Here is a 17,956-nt window from a genome sequence, read left to right as displayed (position 1 = left end):
CAACATATGATTAAATATTTAGGCATTGGATATGATTTGCATATTGATTAACAAATGGCATGCACTGACAAAGCAATCAATCCAAGTGAATAACATAATAGCTATCTCTCTCCAATCGATCTGTTGTAAATAATTCTACGTTCCTAGCATATTAGAGCAATGAAATTCATAGTTCCCAAACAAACAGCAGTAGACCTGATCCTGTAGACCAGACTGTGAAGCAAGGTGGAAAGCAGCAGGAAAGGATAAAACCATAAACCGTGCAACCTTCCCCTCCCCAAATAAAAGATGTAGAAGAACTGAGCATACCTTTTATATCAATCAGCAAAGGGACTATGGGGCTGGATCTTTCCATTAATTTTTTTTCTTCCAGTTTTACTGTTTGTATGGACAGACTCCCATAAACATGGACTATGTATTACCATAATCCATATGGGAGAAGGAAGAAAGATGAACAAACGGGACCCTGTTGTACAAGTGGAAGGGAACTTTGACACACTACCAGCATCAGTTTGCCAAAACGTGTTAGGCTCTCACTTTGTTTAGGTGATGTGGTTGCTTTTCTGCCACTCTGCAGAATGCCAAGTCACTGGAAGCCTTGATTGAAAACAGCAAAAATGTGCACTCAGATTCAAGCAGCTTTCATAGGAAAGAGCCAGACATGGTACAATGTCCATTTTACTCCATCATGGCTGTTCTACTGTATGCACAGAACATATCGTCATGGTTGGGTGTGATGCACATGTAGGCCAAGCAAGACCCAGATAAGCAATATTTAGGATCAAAAGGACCATATGACTAGTCTCAGAGGGCCTTTGAGCTTGCATTTCTCGAAGAGTAGCTTTTCACTTCACATGCCATACTGCTTTTGAAACGGGAGATTTCAAGCGTATTTTGGTAATTATGGCAAGGGTGGAGAACCTGTAGCCCTCGACATATTGTTGGAGTCCAGGCCCTATCAGGCTAAGGCAGCATGTTCAACCAAGCATGTTATATGGCATGGGGTTCCCAGTTTGCTTTTTTTAAGCCAAATGTAAAATAATTGCAACAGGTACATTTGTATACTTGGGAATGCTTAGAATATCTTAAGAAGACAGATTCATAGGTAGTGTTAACAACAACAAATTTATCTACTTGCACTTTGACATGCTTTTGAACTGCTAGGTTGGCAGGAGCTGTGACCGAGCAACAGGCGCTCACCCCATTGCAGGGATTCGAACCGCCGACCCTATGATCGGCAAGTCCTAGGCTCTGTGGTTTAACCCACAGCGCCACCCATGTCCCACCACCAACAACAAATAGTGTGCTATAATTGCACACTAGCAACTAACTTGTACACTAACATTGCTAGCTGGACAGATCCACCTAAAATTACAGTATTCCTTCCAAGGCATTTGTTCTAGCAATGGCCTGAGTTGGATGAATATTCAGGAATCTTCTGGCATCAAAATCTCTCCTGCATATTATCTATCCAATACAGCATTAGAAAACAGATAACTTAAAGTGATCTGTTATGGAATAAGCCTCCGTCTTTCACCAATGCAACCACCACCTTCCAGCATTCTGTAGTTGGTGTTTCTCCTTTTGACAACCACAATATCAAACGATGACACTTAAAAACAACAAGCCTGTAAAGATGGTATGAGACAGATTGATCATAATAATTTAGTATATTGTTTCTGTTAATATTTTTTTTTTTGTAAATCAAGTCACAGCCCCTTGTTTTAAGCTATGACCATCATAAACAAATATTAATAGAAACAAGACTAACAAACCATTACAATATCTCAGAAATTTTCTATAACCTCCTCGAATAAACATTACAAACATTAGACATGCTACCCATACCACTGCTCTGTTTTGACTGAGAAAGATAATCTGATCTCCTGAAGAAATAGTCCGTTCTAGCAGAGGAAGCAGCTGCAAGGCAGATGTCTACGCACTTGTGGGATGACTTCATGGGTTGTATGTAACCTTTAATCAACAGACTATGATGTTACTGTATTGTTCACAAATGAGATTGTTATTAGGCCTGTTTTATAGTTCTAAAGCAGTTTTTCCAAGACTTCACGTACTTCTTCTGGGTGATAATTCCAGGGTCCCACTCCACCCTGTAAAAGAAGAAATACCATTATGTCTCTGAGCAATTTCTAGGGAGGAGGATGCAGGTTATACAAAAGTGATGCAATTAATTACGGATATTCCTCATCTTCATGAAAAGATATTCCTCATCTTCACTTCATTTAGTGAGACAATATTTGGCATCAGCCAATTATTTAACAATTAGATGTCAAAAATAGAATTTAAAATGGTTTGCAATTATACAAATACTGTATCTCCCAACTAAGTTATTGTTTTCCATCTCCTGTGAGATGAGAGGCAAAATTACACAAGTGATTACACTGGGAGAAAGGGCGAGAAATAAATTAAAGGAACTAAATAAATGCATGCAGTGTTTTTTTGTTAAGAAAAGCAGACTTGGACAGCTGTTGCTCTGAACACATAAGCAGACACATCACCCTCCTGCATTTCCTTCAGGTTCAAGTCACTCCCAAACTGCTTTTTCTCCCACAAGGTCCCAGGTGCTTGTTCATCCTTACAAACAAGTACATGGAATCCCACAGGGAAAGGGGGAAAGGAACTAGGTTTGGAAACCTTAAGCTGGAAGAGGGTTAAACACCTCTTTATCTCTAGTCTGCTCAGCTCAGAATGGCAACCCTCCAAACCTGATTTCCTTCACACATTTTCCTGCACATATTTACACGTAATGCATATTTTGCAACTATACAAGCACGAGAGAAACACAGTGTAGTTGCCAGGGTAGCTAACAGAGTGCCCTCCAGATTTTATTGGACTAAAACTGCTGGAGTAAAACTTCTGGAGTCTTTTCTTGAAGGCACTACTCTGGTTACCCCTGAAGTAGACTACTGTATCTCTTTCTCTTTAAGGCGATTCAAGTTGCAGTTCTCATAGGATCAAATCTTGGTAAAGTTAATGACATTTAGAAACAGATTGGTAAATTCAGGAGGCCTGCTAAGTCAAGGCGGATTCCAAGTTAACTCTAAAGGAAGACAATGCAGTGGACGTAGTCTCCACTTTCATGAGAAGGTTCTTGGTTGACTGATACAAGGGTAGGAATTATTCCATATTTTTTCTTAATATGATCTAAGGCACTCAGGCTACCCAGACCAACTATCATGTTGTGATACATGCTGTGCTGATTGCAAGGGTCCTACCAAACTAATAACATTTTTATTACCTTGTAGATAATATTTCCTTTTTGAAGGACATAAAGCCTTTCTGGTAGAGCTGCATACTTGGAACTGCTTAGGTTCTCCATTGTGTCTACAACCACTGGACATGAGGGATTCTCTTTCAGAAGGATCTGTGCAGCCTGGATACGATCTTGGAGGGTTTGATGACTTTTAATTGCAATATTGTTCTTAAAAGCCCATCCATCTAAAGCAAACAGCATGATTAGGCAAATCATATAGCATCTAGACATAGCAACATTTATTAATATCCTTCAGAATTGTAGAATTGTATATCAGAGTATTAAGTTGGATAATAAAATTTATATTTTAATCCAGTTTTTACTGATTTATAAATGAGGCAAACTTGGCAAAAGGTGGTATTCAACTTAAGTTTTCTTCAGAGTAGATCTATTAAAATTATTGAACCTAACTTTGCCATGTTTATTAATTTCAGTGGGTGCATTCTCAGTGAAACTTAGTTGAATACCACCCAAAGTCCTCATTTTTAAAATTGATGTGGCTAACCAAGCACCCTAGTTTTGAAGCATTTGTTTTGATTTTCAATACTGAGACCAAAAGGTTAACATATTTATAGGCATACAAACACTTTCTTGCATCTTCTAATCCCTTGTAAGAAATTAACAATTAAAACAGAAATGGGGAATCTGTGACCTTCCAGATATTCTTGGACTACAACTCCCATCATCCCTGACCATTGACTATGGCTGGCTATGGCTGATGGGAGTAGGAATCCAACAACATCTGGAGGATCACTTGTTCCCTGTTCCTGAATTTAAAATATGCTATAGTGGTTTAGTTACTGTCTATGTGCTATGACAGTAATGGGGCACCTGAGGCCCAGGGGTGAGGGCAAATGTGGCCTTCCAGGCCTCTCTATCTTACCCTTAAAACTATCCCCAAGTGATACGCCCTCCTCAGCCATGCTCCTCACCAGCCCTGATTTGTACCCTCCTTGAGTGTTTTTGCTTGACTGGATAGAGGATAGAGAGGGATGTGTGAATGTGTGTAAAAATTACCCATAGTAATCTTACTTTACCTGAGGCATGAGCTTCTTCAATGTAGATTATAAGGAAATCTGCTGCAAATCTGAAGTCTTCGATGAGCTTCTTGAATTTGCCAAATTTGAACATAAATGAAGGTCAGGTGCAGCTTCCAAATGCCAAGACCAAAGGCCTCGTTTCTGCAACAGACATAAGCAGTCTTCAAAGTGTAATGAAACTAGAATTATAGTGTTTTCCTTAAAAAGTACCAGTCAAGAATTCTTCCACATTCCTTGTACGCAGGACATCTAATATTTGATCCTATGGGAACGCAAACCTTGGGAGACAAGCAGGATGGCATTCTACTAATGTATCCCATTACAGCAAGGATTTCTGCTTGCACAATGGGACTTCCTCTGCTCCTCTGTGCACACCCTGCACCCTCCTCAAATCTGTTCCATTGGGTTAGGGAAACCCATAGAATGCATTTAATGGGAGATGGGGAGGAGAAGGGGATGGAACAATTTCCTTAGCTCTATGCCGGATTCCACACATACACTTTCCAGTATGCTAAGGGTGCTTCCATTTATCCTGCAACTCAAATGGGCCACCTACAGCCTCATAGAATCATATAACTGAAGAGCTGGAAAGGACCACAAGGGTCATCTAGTCCAACCCCAGAAATGCAGGAATCTTTTCACCAATGTGAGGCTTGAACCCATGACCCTGAGATTAAGAGTCTCATGCTCTACCGAATGAGCTAGCCATTATGATCTTCATGGTATCTGTTAAGTTGTGGGTGAACATATCAGACGACACAGAGATTCTTCAAACAGCTCTTGTTTATTCACAGGCCAGGACAGAACTGAAGGGTTCAGCCATCTTGCTTATATAGAGCTCCACTACAATGCAACAGTAACAACTTTCTGTAACTATCCAATCACTGAACGTCACTTTCAATTCCTTATTTGCATATGTGGACCTGAGTGAAAACTATCTACAGTATCCCCCTGCTGGCTCAGGGTGAGAACTTCAGTACAGTGGTACCTCGGGTTACATATGCTTCAGGTTACATACGCTTCAGGTTATAGACTCCGCTAACCCAGAAATAGTACCTCAGGTTAAGAACTTTGCTTCAGGATGAGAACAGAAATTGTGCTCTGGAGGCACGGCGGCAGTGGGAGGCCCCATAGGCTAAAGTGGTGCTTCAGGTTAAGAATAGTTTCAGGTTAAGAACGGACCTCCAGAACGAATTAAATACTTAACCTGAGGTACCACTGTACATAACAGTATCACCCTTTCATGACAGTCTATGAAATATCTTTCTTTGGTTCTTATTCCAAAACACATTTTGCCTCAGTCATACTCAACAACCAAGAATGCACAGACCATACAGTGTAAGTTTTGAGAATGTGCATATGCATGCTTTGACTTTTCTGTGCATTTTAAAGACAGTGCAGTTACTTATTAGAAAGTGCAGCTTAATGATTGAAGAGTATGTTGTAAGAGAGAGCAAAGTGTGTTTGTTCTTTCTCCTGACAGTACATTTGGGCAACCTGGAGCTTTAGTAATCACTGTCTCTTTTCTAAACCCACATCATGTACTTAAAACAAATTCAATGCATTTTCAAAGCACATGGTTACCGGAAACTGTCATTTTCTCTCCTCCCTCTTGCCAGAACTACAAAGAACTGGAGTTCTTCTCAAGTCATTAATATGCACATGAATGAAAGACCTTGCCATTTCACCACCCAATTTGTTCACAGTTAATTCCAGATAGTTATATCTGGCTTGAGTTGTTTTGTGCCTTTTGTAACCTTCCCCAATTTTCTCAATATGTTCTGGCTCAATTCAGGCTGCACACCCACCCACTTAATTATTGTTTAATGTGGTGTCTAAATTGTCAAACCATGGTTCACAATAAGCTAACAGTACAGAATCAGAAACCATGTTTTGAAATGAGTTGCCAAACAGCAGTTTGTGTTAACAAATACCAGGAGACCTTTAAAAATATTCAACTTACCATGCATGAAGTCCAGTATGTGACATATTTCCCCTCTAAAATCTACTAGAGGGGTGTTAGGAGCAGGACAGCCTTGAGACACTTCATCTTCTAGCCTTTGCCATCTGACTTTCAAGACGAAGAGTAAGTACTGGAAACTGAAGAAAGTTGGACCCCAGTTTTCATAGTCAAAATTGGGGTTTCTTGCCATGCTGCTCTTTCCCCCTTGTTTCAAAATATATCTCTTCGCGGTAGCTGGGAATAAGATCAAGCAGATTTTACCAACAGCCGTAAAGAAGCACACTTCAAAGAGAATGCAGAACTTTTGCACAAATGTCCTGATTTTGAACATCTTGCCAGAATGAGAGACTGCTGTGTTGTGCAAAGTTGAGAGAGAGGGAAAGTAGGTGAAATAGCTTAGCTTTTGAACATGCATATGCAAGACTTCTGCTATTGGCTCACCAACTGCCAACTGCCATTCTAAAGGTTACGGTAAATGAAATGTTAATCAGAATAAATCATTTGTAGTTTCCAGGAATCAAGGGTGTATCCCTTCTGCTGTGCTGTGGGGTTTGTACTTGTTCCAATAGTATTTGGTGCACCAATTATTACTGCTGGAGGATTCAGAACCAGGATCACATTTTAGAATTATTTAATTTGTTTGAACTGAGGAATATGAACAGGAATTACATTTTTTGTTTTTTTTTAATCAGAATTCCTGACACCCCCACCACCACCACTTGACTTCTTTAAAAAAGTAAGTGTGGCCCTTGTGCATATCAGCTGTATGGATAATCCCCATCTCCCTTTAATATCCTGTTGTTATTTGTATTGTGCATGTACTGCTGCACTTGCTCTCACAACAGCCACTGTTCCCATTCCACATATACAGTAAAAGCAGAATGCTTGAGGCTGTGTGGCAGCCGAGGACTTCTGTTTACTTTTAACAGCTGGGCAATCCAACAAGCATAAAGATTACGGTAAGTAACAGGTAGAGTTTGGTCTATTCATTGCGTCTCTGAACAACACGGTTGTGAAAGACGAGAGAGCTGCCGGGAAGAAAACAAACCTGTTTATCGGCGTCGCCGTGCTCAGTTCCCACACACCTCTTTTGGAGCGAGCGTTTCTTCATCACTTTAAGGGAAGAGGTAACAGTTTGCTCCGCCTTCAGGGGCTGAAAGCTTCCTAGCGAGATCATTAAGGAGGGTCGTGTGAAGGCGGTACTGCGCTGCCCAGAGGAGCAGAGAACGGGGTTCTTGAAATCATGGTGCGAGAAGGAGGGAAAGAGGCTGTCTGAATGAGTAACCAGTTCAAGAACCTGCAGGCAGGCAGCCCTTGGAGCTTACTCCCAAGGGAGAATGCATAGGATTGCAGTTTGTCCTTTACAAGCAGCTCTGCAAAAGGCAGAGCTGCAGCTTGGAAGGTTAACAGTTACGTTTATTGCGGCACAAGCTTCCGCACCCCTAATTTCACCTGCCGCGACAAATCTGCTGGGCTTTATAAGGCGCCCGGTGCCAACTGGAGGCGCTGCTCGCTTTCTCTTTAAAGGGAGGGGACAGGAGAGCGACAGAGAGACGCGCCGGTCGGCTCGGGCCTCTTAAAGGGCGCCCTGTCTCTTTAAGGAGGAGAGAAGTTAAAGCAGCCGCCGAGCCCTTGCCGTTTCCGGCAACACAGGCCCTCGGTACGTAGCGTCCCTTTTCTTGGCATCGGGAGGTAGTGGCCGCGGCGCCGCCTCGTGGAGTGGGTGGGTGGGAGGGAGGGAGAGGGTCCATCCTGCGGCCTGGCCCAAAGGGAGGCTTCACACGTTAGGGGGAAAGGAAAGAGAAAGACCCGTGTCGGTGCGCAGACCCCACGTTCGAATGATGCAGCCGGGGGCTTATTCATTGCGCCCAAATAGGACCGCAGGGAAGGGAAGCGATGGCTGCTGCCTCTCTCTTCCCTCCATAAGAGGCATCTCTTAATACAGATGGGTCCCTCCTTCGTGTCCTTTAACCGCCTTAGCAGTGCCAAGGGTGGGTTTTCTCCCTCGCAGCCACCTTTCTGGCATTAAATATGGAAGCGGCGGTGATTTGCATGGAACCGGGAAGTGATTTTGGACTGACACATAGATAGGTAACGAGCGCAAGGCTCCTGGGTACATCAAGGCTTGTCTCTTGCTACGTCTTCACTCTCCATGTAATAAAAGCGTATTTGCTTGGAAGTTAGCTTCATGGGTTCCCCAAAAGCACTTCAGGGTTGGGTATTTTTTTGGGGGGGGGGGCTGTTAGGCACTGGGTAGTTTTTTCTTTCCCTGCTGGAAGACTGCAGTGGCCAGAATACCTGCCTGCCTGCTTTCCCATACCTTGACCACTACAGATTTCCTTTTTTTTTTATAAAATTTTTATTGGTTTTACAAAATTTTATAGAACAAACAAACACTTAAAAAGACAAACATACACGTATAATTTCATATCATATTTTCATAAACCTCTTTTCTGGGACTTCCCCATACCCCCCCTTTCTGCATCCCAATGTCCATAATTTTATAGCAACTCCCATTTGTTACTTTCCAACCTCTGTCATCTTAGTCATCTCTATATTCTGACCTTATATCACTGTATCCCTTTGTTCCTAAAAACCACAACACTCTAACATTCATTAAGTTTATAATAGTCCTTAAGATAACTTTTAAATTTTCTCCATTCTTCTTCCGCCGTCTCTTTTCCTTGGTCACGGATTCTGCCTGTCATCTCGGCCAATGTCATATAGTCCATCACTTTCATCTGCCATTCTTCCAGAGTGGGTAGATCTTGTGTCTTCCAATACTTTGCGATGAGTATTCTTGCTGCTGTTGTAGCGTACATAAAAAAAGTTCTATCCCTCTTTGACACCAATTGGCCGACAATGCCCAAGAGAACCACTACAGATTTCCAGTAGGATAATCCGTCAGCAACCTTAGGACTTGAAAGATAAAGCAGCACGAAACTGCTTCTGAGGAAGTGCCCCTAGATTTTGTGTATGTGGTGTAAGAAGCAGCAAGAGCACCAGGAAAGATACTGGGGGGCTAATGCTACTGTAAAGGTACCTCTGGGGCTGTGACCACATAGTAAGACAGCCATCCAGGGCAACTGCCGCTGTATGAATCTGGCAGCTTTTCACCATACCACAGTAAATCACCAAAGAGAATCATTGGCAGTGGTGCAGATTTTGACATGCTTACAGATACAGTGCAGCCTTCATCCTGTGTGTTTGTGACTTTTTGTTGCCTTGCACAAGGCAAAGATGACTAATATATTATTTTAAAAGTACAGTAGGAATCACATTTGGATTTCTAGCAGACATCAGGTTGCTTTTTTGTTTGTGTGATTCAGGCCTTAGACTTTTGAGTTTGCTTTTTGTAATCTAGTTTATTATATTAATTGCCAGAAAGGTATTTGCACCCAGGTCAGTTGGCTTGTATGTTTCTATTTAAAAAGCTGTAGTAAGGAGGGATTGCTTTCCTTTTCCCCTGTTATAGTCTGCCTGAGCCGTTTATTTACGATCCTTGGATGAAGGGCGGTATAGAAATTTAGCAAATAATAATAATTCTGCCCGTTATATCCATATTTATATCATTTTCCTTATTGCTTGTAGCAATCTAGATGAAGTGGACTAATCTTGTTGGGAGTCTATCTGAAGGTTTCTTCAGATTTCCAGGATGTTACATAGATTCTAAAGCTCTGTGATTCAGTTTTGTCAATATGTGAATAATAAAGTTCCATTTTTAATTTGAAATTGTATTTAATCTGCTTCATGTTTTCCAGCTATTTTTCACTTCTGAGCACTTCGTTGGGACATTGGTGCATGAATGGCAACTGTGGATGACCTAAAGTTTCATGGTAACTTATAAAATTACACTTAAAGTCTCTGAATTATTCTGCAGTATGTGCATGGGGCCATTGCATTAATGCCACTTATATAATTAATCCATGTTTCATAATGCACAGTCTTGTGAGCTCAACATTACTGCTGATTGTTTTAAAAGCAGCGTTTATCAGTTATGGAACTGAGCTCAGTTGTCTCTACATAATGGGAATAGTGATAGAGCGTTTTGCACATGAAGAGTGCATTAAGTAATAGCTTAAAGTTCTGCCAATTTGCTAGGTGCTTATTCTAATTAGGACTGAAAGCCCAGTTACAGTTCCTACAGTTAGGTAGTATGCCACTGGTTCAAATGTATAGAAAGCTGACAGTTACAGCAGACAAGTAGGAGGAGCGACTCCTTTTGGAGCTTGCCATTGGTGAAAATTGCAGTAGATGTGTACTGTTTCTGTTCTGGCAATCTACTGCAGTTCTAATTACTTAAAATGTGTGTGGGTTTATACCATTAGTATTAATTTGTCTCCTGCACCTATTGATTTATGTTTCTGTGCTGCTCCCCTTTCAATATGCACTAGTTCAAATAGCCTTTCTGTCTAGTGAACTCAACCCTAGGGTGTAGATTCACGTCTGCCATCAGCTAGTGGGCAGGAGGTAGATCAGCAGCACATCTTACTCAGAAAAAACAAAATCTTTTTAACTGAGCGCCAACACAAGCTTTGCAACATATTGATGGGAGAGCCCTACTAATTTCACACAGTTGCATGCCCTGACAGTTAGCAATGTGAAAATCTAAACTTTATTGGAATGATTTGTTTTTCAGAATTTGATGATGCAGCCAATTTGTTGGCAGCAAATCCGGATGCTGTCACAATAAGCATTGATGAACCAGCTGAGAAACCAAAAACAAAGCACGGACATCTGCAAGGTTCTGGGAGAGAGGAGGATGATGAGCTATTGGGGACAGATGATTCTGATAAGACTGAGGTTAGAGGACAATGTAAAGATGTTTTCTGACAAACTGATTTTCCTCCTCAAGCTTTTAATTAGTACAACAGCTATTTTAAATAAATTGAATATGTTGTGTGTAAATAGCAGCAGAAGCCACTCGAGGTAGTCATCTGTGAGAAGGAGAAAACATAGGATAGTCCTTGGCCAGTCTGCTCTGTAGCAAAAAGTTTGTATTCCTGAGAAGTTTAATACCCCAGACAGGGTGTTCGATGGGTAGGCACAGTATTGGAAGATATCTCATGGGGTGTAGGTTGGAATGGGGATAGGAGGGCTTTTTTGTTATCATTATTCACTTGCTGTTTTCCCTGTTAGCCCTGAGCTGGTTTGTGAAAGTGCTCTTGTACTTGTTACAATCTCAGGTGGTAAGCACTACATTAATGGTTTGGGGCACTTGTATATGTAAGCAGATATTGAAGAAAAATACTTAACTTCAGAATATTCCCTGTGAAAACTGTTCTACGTGGCTTGTTGGTACCCTTTTATTGAATTGCTTTCTATTGAATTTCTTTCTTTCTAGCCACTGGAAGATTTGTTCAGTGGCAATACTTTCCCTGCTTTGACCAGAAGTGTGTGAATCCTCTGTAGTGCTGTGTGTGGTTTTCCCACAGGACCGCAAATTGGAAGAGATTATATACAACACATATAACAGGCAGTGATGAAATAGATACTTCCTGAGTGGAGTGGCTAGAGTTGACTGAAGGACATGTTGTTGGTACCAGCTTGTCTGAACTTGTGGCCAGTGGCCTGACAATACCACACACGCTGTTTCAGAAAGATGGGCTTGGAGAATTAGCAGGGTGGTAACAGTAATATATTTGGCATACATTTTGCTGAAAATTCTTCTTCTAAGTTGAAATGTCTTTTCCCACTTTGTTCAAAGATATTTGCAATTCCTATGAGTTAAAAAGACCTGCCTGTTAAAATGACACGCTAATACTGAATTAGCAATCTTTTTCTTTTCTTCTAAAATTTCAGTTGCTTGCCGGACAGAAGAAAAGCGCCCCATTCTGGACATTTGAGTATTACCAAACATTTTTTGATGTCGATACATACCAGGTTTGTAATCTGCAGTAATGTCTCTATTTAGGCACCATGCAAAAGTGATCTTCAGCTTGCTTTTTTGTGCATAACAGAGCTGGTAGTGGATACTATCTGCAACTGTTCAGAGTTCATCATGTTTCCATATTCACAGGTCTCCAAACAAAAAAAAGTGCAAATGAGTCATTCTTTTTGAAAATGTATCTGGCCTGTTGCCTCTCCCTGCCACTTGAAATTGCCAATACCAAATCAATGCATGTGTGATTACTACTTTTGTAGCACTATTATAATAATTATCAGCAGAGTTTGCTGTGCACTTCAGTCTCTGGAGTTCTGTCCACAAATGCAACCTGTTATTCAAAGTGCCACATGCTTGCACCCTTTACTACCGTGTGCTGAGTCATCAAATTTCAATGGCAGCTTAACTGTGGATGTTAACTATGGAAATAATAGGACAAGTGTTATGCAGCAATATAGCAAGTAGGTGGGGAGGAGGGATAAGCAAACCATTCTTACAACTGAAGCAAGAAGAAAATACAGAGGGGATATGCAGACAACTGTGCCATTTCAAGCACTCAAAGCAATTATCTAGTTCAGATGTCACAATAATTTAATTAAATAATTTAATAAAAATCATTTATCTCCAGTCAAATGTTTTGTATTACTTTTATTAGGTCCTCGACAGAATCAAAGGTTCTGTTTTTCCAGTACCAGGGAAAAACTTTGTAAGACTGTATATTCGAAGTAATCCAGATCTTTATGGTACGTGCAAATGCTAAAATTGTCATGAAGGAACTAAATTTTTCCCCAACACTGGGTCAGATAAATGATCTTTTGCTTTTGTTTCCACTAAGGTCCCTTTTGGATATGTGCCACGTTAGTCTTTGCCATTGCTATCAGTGGCAACCTTTCAAAATTTTTCATCCATCTGGGCAAACCTGATTTCCATTATGTGCCTGAATTCCGAAAAGGTTTGTGTTAAAAGCTGTATTCCAAATACATTTGAATTCCTGATGGTTCACTGTTCTAGCTAAGATAACAGAAGAAGAAATTTAAGATAGTTTGCCACCATATAAAAGGTTTTGTTCCGAAGTACATGGCAGTTCAAGATGCTAAGTTCCCCACCAAACTAGAACCAAGGAAGAGGCTGTAGATATGGTGTGTATAATATTGCCTGACCTAGACTGAGAGCTTAGGCAAGTGAAGACAGGAATGGCTTAGCTAAGGAGCAGCCAGGCAGATCTGGGTGACCGTAGGAGAAAGCATGTATCAGGTAATTGCTCTTAGTTATGTATGGGTGTTGTGTTATAGAGGCTCAGTAACTTTGGCAGCCTAATTCAGTGTTCCATTTCTCTTACTGAGTGACAGAGATAACAGAGGCATTTTTTAAGGTGTAGCCTGTGAGACCTGATTTCAAAAGGTTAACTGTTGCCAGATGATTATCAATCAAACACAGAGTAATGCAGCCAACTGTTATATAGTTTTAATTTACATCCTTTGAAGTCAGTATTTCTATGATGTGATAGCCTTGATTATTTTGCTGTGATTCTGAATGCTGAAATAAATCTCTTTACAGTGTCCATAGCTGCTACAGCCATCTATGCATATGCTTGGCTAGTTCCTCTAGCTCTTTGGGGATTTCTTATGTGGAGAAACAGTAAAGTTGTGAACATTGTATCCTACTCATTTCTTGAGATTGTCTGCGTTTATGGCTATTCGCTTTTCATTTACATTCCAACAGCGGTAAGTTCAATTTAAAGAATTCCTGAGTATATGAAGAGAGTCTTGAGGAACTGCTGAATAAATTGTTTTGATTTTTTTATAATATAAACAGATCAATACAGATTGTTGACATTTTATATGGGAAGTTTAGATGAGAAGTCCATGCATGGCCTGCTTAATTCACCTTGGAAATACTGGACAAAATTCACTGAGATTTGCCCTAAACTGCAGAAATGTGCATACATAATTTAATCTGAACTAAGGAAGGGATGCTTCTTGCTGTTCCCTCCAGCTGTTATGCGCATGGATTCCATGCACTATGCTGTTTCAAGTGGCTACACTGAGGAATACTTTTCTGTAGGGCTGCTGCTTGAACATGGGTGCCATCTGAGATGCTGTTGGAATCTTTTGACAGATCCTTTTTTTTTTTTTGAGACCCCCTTAGTTGACAAATGAAACAAAAAAATTGTGTATAGAGTATCATCAATATCTTGTTGAAGGAAGGGAGGGATTGATGGTGGATTTTGGACAGTAGCAATGCAGAGTATTTTCCTGGAAATAGCCATTGCCTACTGTTCAATACAGGGACGCGGGTGGCACTGTGGATTAAACCACAGAGCCTAGGACTTGCCGATCAGAAGGTTGGCGGTTCAAATCCCCATGACGGGGTGAGCTCCCGTTGCTCGGACCCTGCTCCTACCAACCTAGCAGTTCGAAAGCACGTCAAAGTGCAAGTAGATAAATAGGTACCACTCCAGCGGGAAGGTAAATGGCGTTTCTGTGTGCTGCTCTGGTTCGTTTAGTCATGCTGGCCACGTGACCCGGAAGCTGTACGCCCTTGGCCAATAAAACGAGATGAGTGCTGCAACCCCAGAGTCGGCCATGACTGGACCTAATGTCAGGGGTCCCTTTACCTTTACCCTTGCTGTTCACTACACAGCTAAGTGCCACATAAGTGCCATTTACATGTAATGTATTCCAATATGCATCATTGTGCACTGTGTTGTGGGCCACAGTTCTAGATTATGTCTTGAAGAGCAGCCAGTTTATAACTTTACTCAGTATTGAGTTCAAGATATTGGTTATATATAGAAACCGTTTGTGGGTGCTCTTACTAATTTTCTCATTAAAATCTAGAAAATTGTTTTTCTGTCAGATTTTATCTGATTCAAACCAGCAAAAACTAGAACTGCATTTCCTTTCTTTTTCTTTACAGATATTGTGGATTATTCCGCAGAAAGCTCTCAGATGGGTTTTGGTGGTATTTGCTTTGTGCCTTTCAGGATCTGTCTTAGTGATGACATTTTGGCCTGCTGTTAGAGATGACAACCGAAGGATTGCAGTGGCTACAATTGTGACGGTGGTACTTCTCAATGCCTTGCTTGCTGTTGGTTGCTTGGTATGACAGTTGTTTCCTAACTTTTCAACAGTTTTTTCTTAGGTCAGTTTTCATGAACAGTTAAAAGCTTCACCTGTGGAGACCTTTATTCATGGAGAAAATCTGCAATCCTCACAAATAAATGTGGTTGTACTTACTGTAAATAACTCTAGAAATGGGTAGGATTTTAAAAATAGGATTTCTGTACCAAGTCATGTCTACAAATGCCTATCAGTGACTGGCTTAAACGCTGTTTAAGTGGCTAAGTGTTCCTATATTGGAGTAGGGTATAAAACCAGTAGATTGAACATGCTTAAATCCCATGCCTTGAGCGCTTACTTGCTTGTGTAAACTTTTTTGGATTTTTTTCATATAATTAATTGATGCTATAATCTGTTTTTGTTTCATTTGTTCACTAATTCAATATAGTCGGTATTGCAGTCATCTTTTAAAATCCAGTGGTAAAGCTAATGGTTGTATTACATCTTCCCTGCCCACATAAGCAATACAAATGTAAAAAGTACAGTATAAAGGTTAACCTGTGATATTCGTAATATACTATTCTCACTTTCCCCAATAATGTAGGCATACTTTTTTGATGCCCCTGAACTGGATCTTGTTATGCCAACTACTGCGTTTCCACAAAATGTAACAATAAGAGCAATAAAGGAACAGTAACAAAGGTAAGCATTTCAAAAGTTATGCCCTATGTTGGTGGTCTTGCTATAACTCACTTCAACTTAAGCAGTGATGCTTAAGTGTGCTTGGGTTCTCAGGTGGGTCTTCTAATTACATCCTTGCTTGCTGTGCTTGTGCCACAGCAGCTGTGATGACACACTGCACAAGGCAAGTGTGGCACTGCTGGACAAATTAAGCAGCCTTTTAATTCCCCTTGCCATCATGAATGAATTTCAGCAACTCACCTATGCAGGGAAAACTCAATATATGAGCCTGGAGACACCAGTAGGATAGAGGCAAAATGCCCCTAGTAGCCCTGAACCTTAAAAATCAATTTTGCTTACAACTGCATAGTATCTTGTGATGATTCTTGGTCACAGTGAAGTGTGAGAAAATGCTGTAAACCCACTTATCACTACCCACCCTCCCATTTAGACAAAGTACATCTGACAGTTCTCTACATGATAGCATACCGAGGCAGTCACGTTTAATTAGCTAACAGGCTTGCCTTCTGGGTGCATTTCATGGATATGATCATTTTTTTTTACCGGATGAGTATTTCTACAGATTAGAATTAGAACTGGAATACATGAGGGCCCACATCCAAAATCTGAATATGTTCTATTAAAATAAAAACGGACCTTTGCAACGTATCTGGTACAATTAAAACACAATAACAAACCTGCAAAAAAAACTAAGAAGTGCTTCAGAATAAGGACAAATGCAAGTTTACAGGTTTTTCTCTTCTTTCTAAGTTTTTTATTCTGGACAAATTGTGTAGACAGTAGCAAAGATGCTCTAGAACTTGATATCTTCAGCATTCTGTATTTTAGATTCATAATACTAGCTTGCTTGTCTTTCCCTCCTCAGATATATATTTCTTCATCTGTGGGATATTGCTTTATTGGGGCTTTCCCATATTGAAAAAAAGAAAACCCAAAAGATCTGAAAAGAAGCATCAGCGAAAGCCAGAAGTTCTTAATGACACATCAGCAGAACCATCTAAATTCATAGTACCTCACCCTTGAATGATCAACTAGTAATGGACTTAGCTGAAATTCTGCTCTGTTGAAGCAAAAGATAAAAAAAGGTTTCAGTTCAGTGGAATCAATTTCACCTGGAGATTTGAATCCTAAAAATTTCAGCGGTAGATTTAAACCCTAATAATTTATTATTTTTTTATCTTCTGTATAATTCTTGTTTTGTCATCAAATAAAAATGACTCAAAATGCCACCATTTCTAAATATTTCTTCCCAAAAGCCTGTATATTTTGCTGTATTTATAATACATCATCAGCATCCACAGGATTTTTGGGGGAGGATGGGAGCATATGCATACAAACATAGTTATAGCTGACCAAGTTTTGCTCAGAAAAGACCAATTTAAATTAGTGGACCCAAGTTAGTCATGTTCATTCATTTCAGAACGTCTACTCTAAGTGGGACTAGCATTGGATACAAACCATAATATTTTTGAGTTTGTGGATCCCAGCCCTCTATAATCCCTGGACCCAGCAGGTGTTAGATTTAATCAAGGTTTGTGTGTTAAGCTGAGTGCTAGACACTTCTGATTCCTGGATGCAGCAAGTGTCAAAAGCTAATTAAGCCAGGCTAGCATCCTGGGCGATGGGCCATTAAGAGGACCAAGGATCAAAGTGCTTGTTGTGCTAGATTGGCAAAAGGCGGGCCTTCCCTCCTTCAACAGATAAAGGCAGAGTTTAGAGAAGAGGAGTTAGGAAAACTGTAAGCTGGAGAGACAGCGAGGTGGGTGGGAGAGCAATGTTTGATGTCTGTCTGAATCCAAGGCTGTGACTATGAGAGAAGACCCTTTTGGGGGGGGGGTCTGCTGTGAGCCCTTCCATCGTAGGCTCAGGTTGTATATATGTGTAAATAAACCATACTATCATAAAGACACCACAGTCTCTGCTGTGTCTCATTTCCAAAAGGAAACATGGACCCTGGGTAAGCACATGGAACCCTTGGGATCTTCCACCGCTCAGAGATTGGGGTGGCATGCAACTATATATACCAGGGCC

At 40.6% G+C, this 17,956-nt stretch overlaps 2 protein-coding genes across 5 annotated transcripts; one reads left to right on the top strand and one right to left on the bottom strand.

Moving 5' to 3' along the window:
- Positions 1 to 29: 29 nt before the first annotated feature.
- DIO1 (iodothyronine deiodinase 1) lies at positions 30 to 6,684 on the bottom strand. The gene is made up of 4 exons (XM_081195463.1): positions 6,278 to 6,684; positions 4,312 to 4,455; positions 3,260 to 3,459; positions 30 to 2,111 (listed from the first exon to the last, which is right to left on the bottom strand). The coding sequence occupies exons 1-4, from the start codon at positions 6,606 to 6,608 to the stop codon at positions 2,046 to 2,048; spliced, it is 741 nt and encodes a 246-aa protein (XP_081051589.1). The 5' UTR covers positions 6,609 to 6,684; the 3' UTR covers positions 30 to 2,045.
- A 620-nt stretch (positions 6,685 to 7,304) lies between these two features.
- Positions 7,305 to 17,154, top strand: YIPF1 (Yip1 domain family member 1). 4 transcript variants are annotated; one of them, XM_081195442.1, is made up of 10 exons: positions 7,305 to 7,523; positions 10,039 to 10,113; positions 10,917 to 11,080; positions 12,080 to 12,160; positions 12,817 to 12,904; positions 12,997 to 13,113; positions 13,719 to 13,885; positions 15,081 to 15,263; positions 15,828 to 15,925; positions 16,791 to 17,154. In XM_081195442.1, exons 2-9 carry the CDS (start codon positions 10,083 to 10,085, stop codon positions 15,918 to 15,920), a joined length of 924 nt encoding a protein of 307 aa, XP_081051568.1. In that variant the 5' UTR covers positions 7,305 to 7,523; positions 10,039 to 10,082; the 3' UTR covers positions 15,921 to 15,925; positions 16,791 to 17,154. The 4 variants fall into 4 exon arrangements, with proteins under 4 accessions (XP_081051568.1, XP_081051567.1, XP_081051569.1 ...); XM_081195441.1 differs by lacking the exon at positions 7,305 to 7,523 and adding an exon at positions 7,535 to 7,937; XM_081195443.1 differs by lacking the exon at positions 7,305 to 7,523 and adding an exon at positions 8,116 to 8,268.
- The last annotated feature ends 802 nt before the right edge of the window (positions 17,155 to 17,956 follow it).

This window comes from Podarcis bocagei, assembly GCF_964188305.1.
Source record: "Podarcis bocagei genome assembly, chromosome: 5".
In the NCBI taxonomy this organism is placed as follows: Eukaryota; Metazoa; Chordata; class Lepidosauria; order Squamata; family Lacertidae; genus Podarcis; species Podarcis bocagei.
The sequence above is the reverse complement of the archived record's forward strand: the minus strand, read 5'-3'. Positions and strand labels throughout refer to the sequence as shown.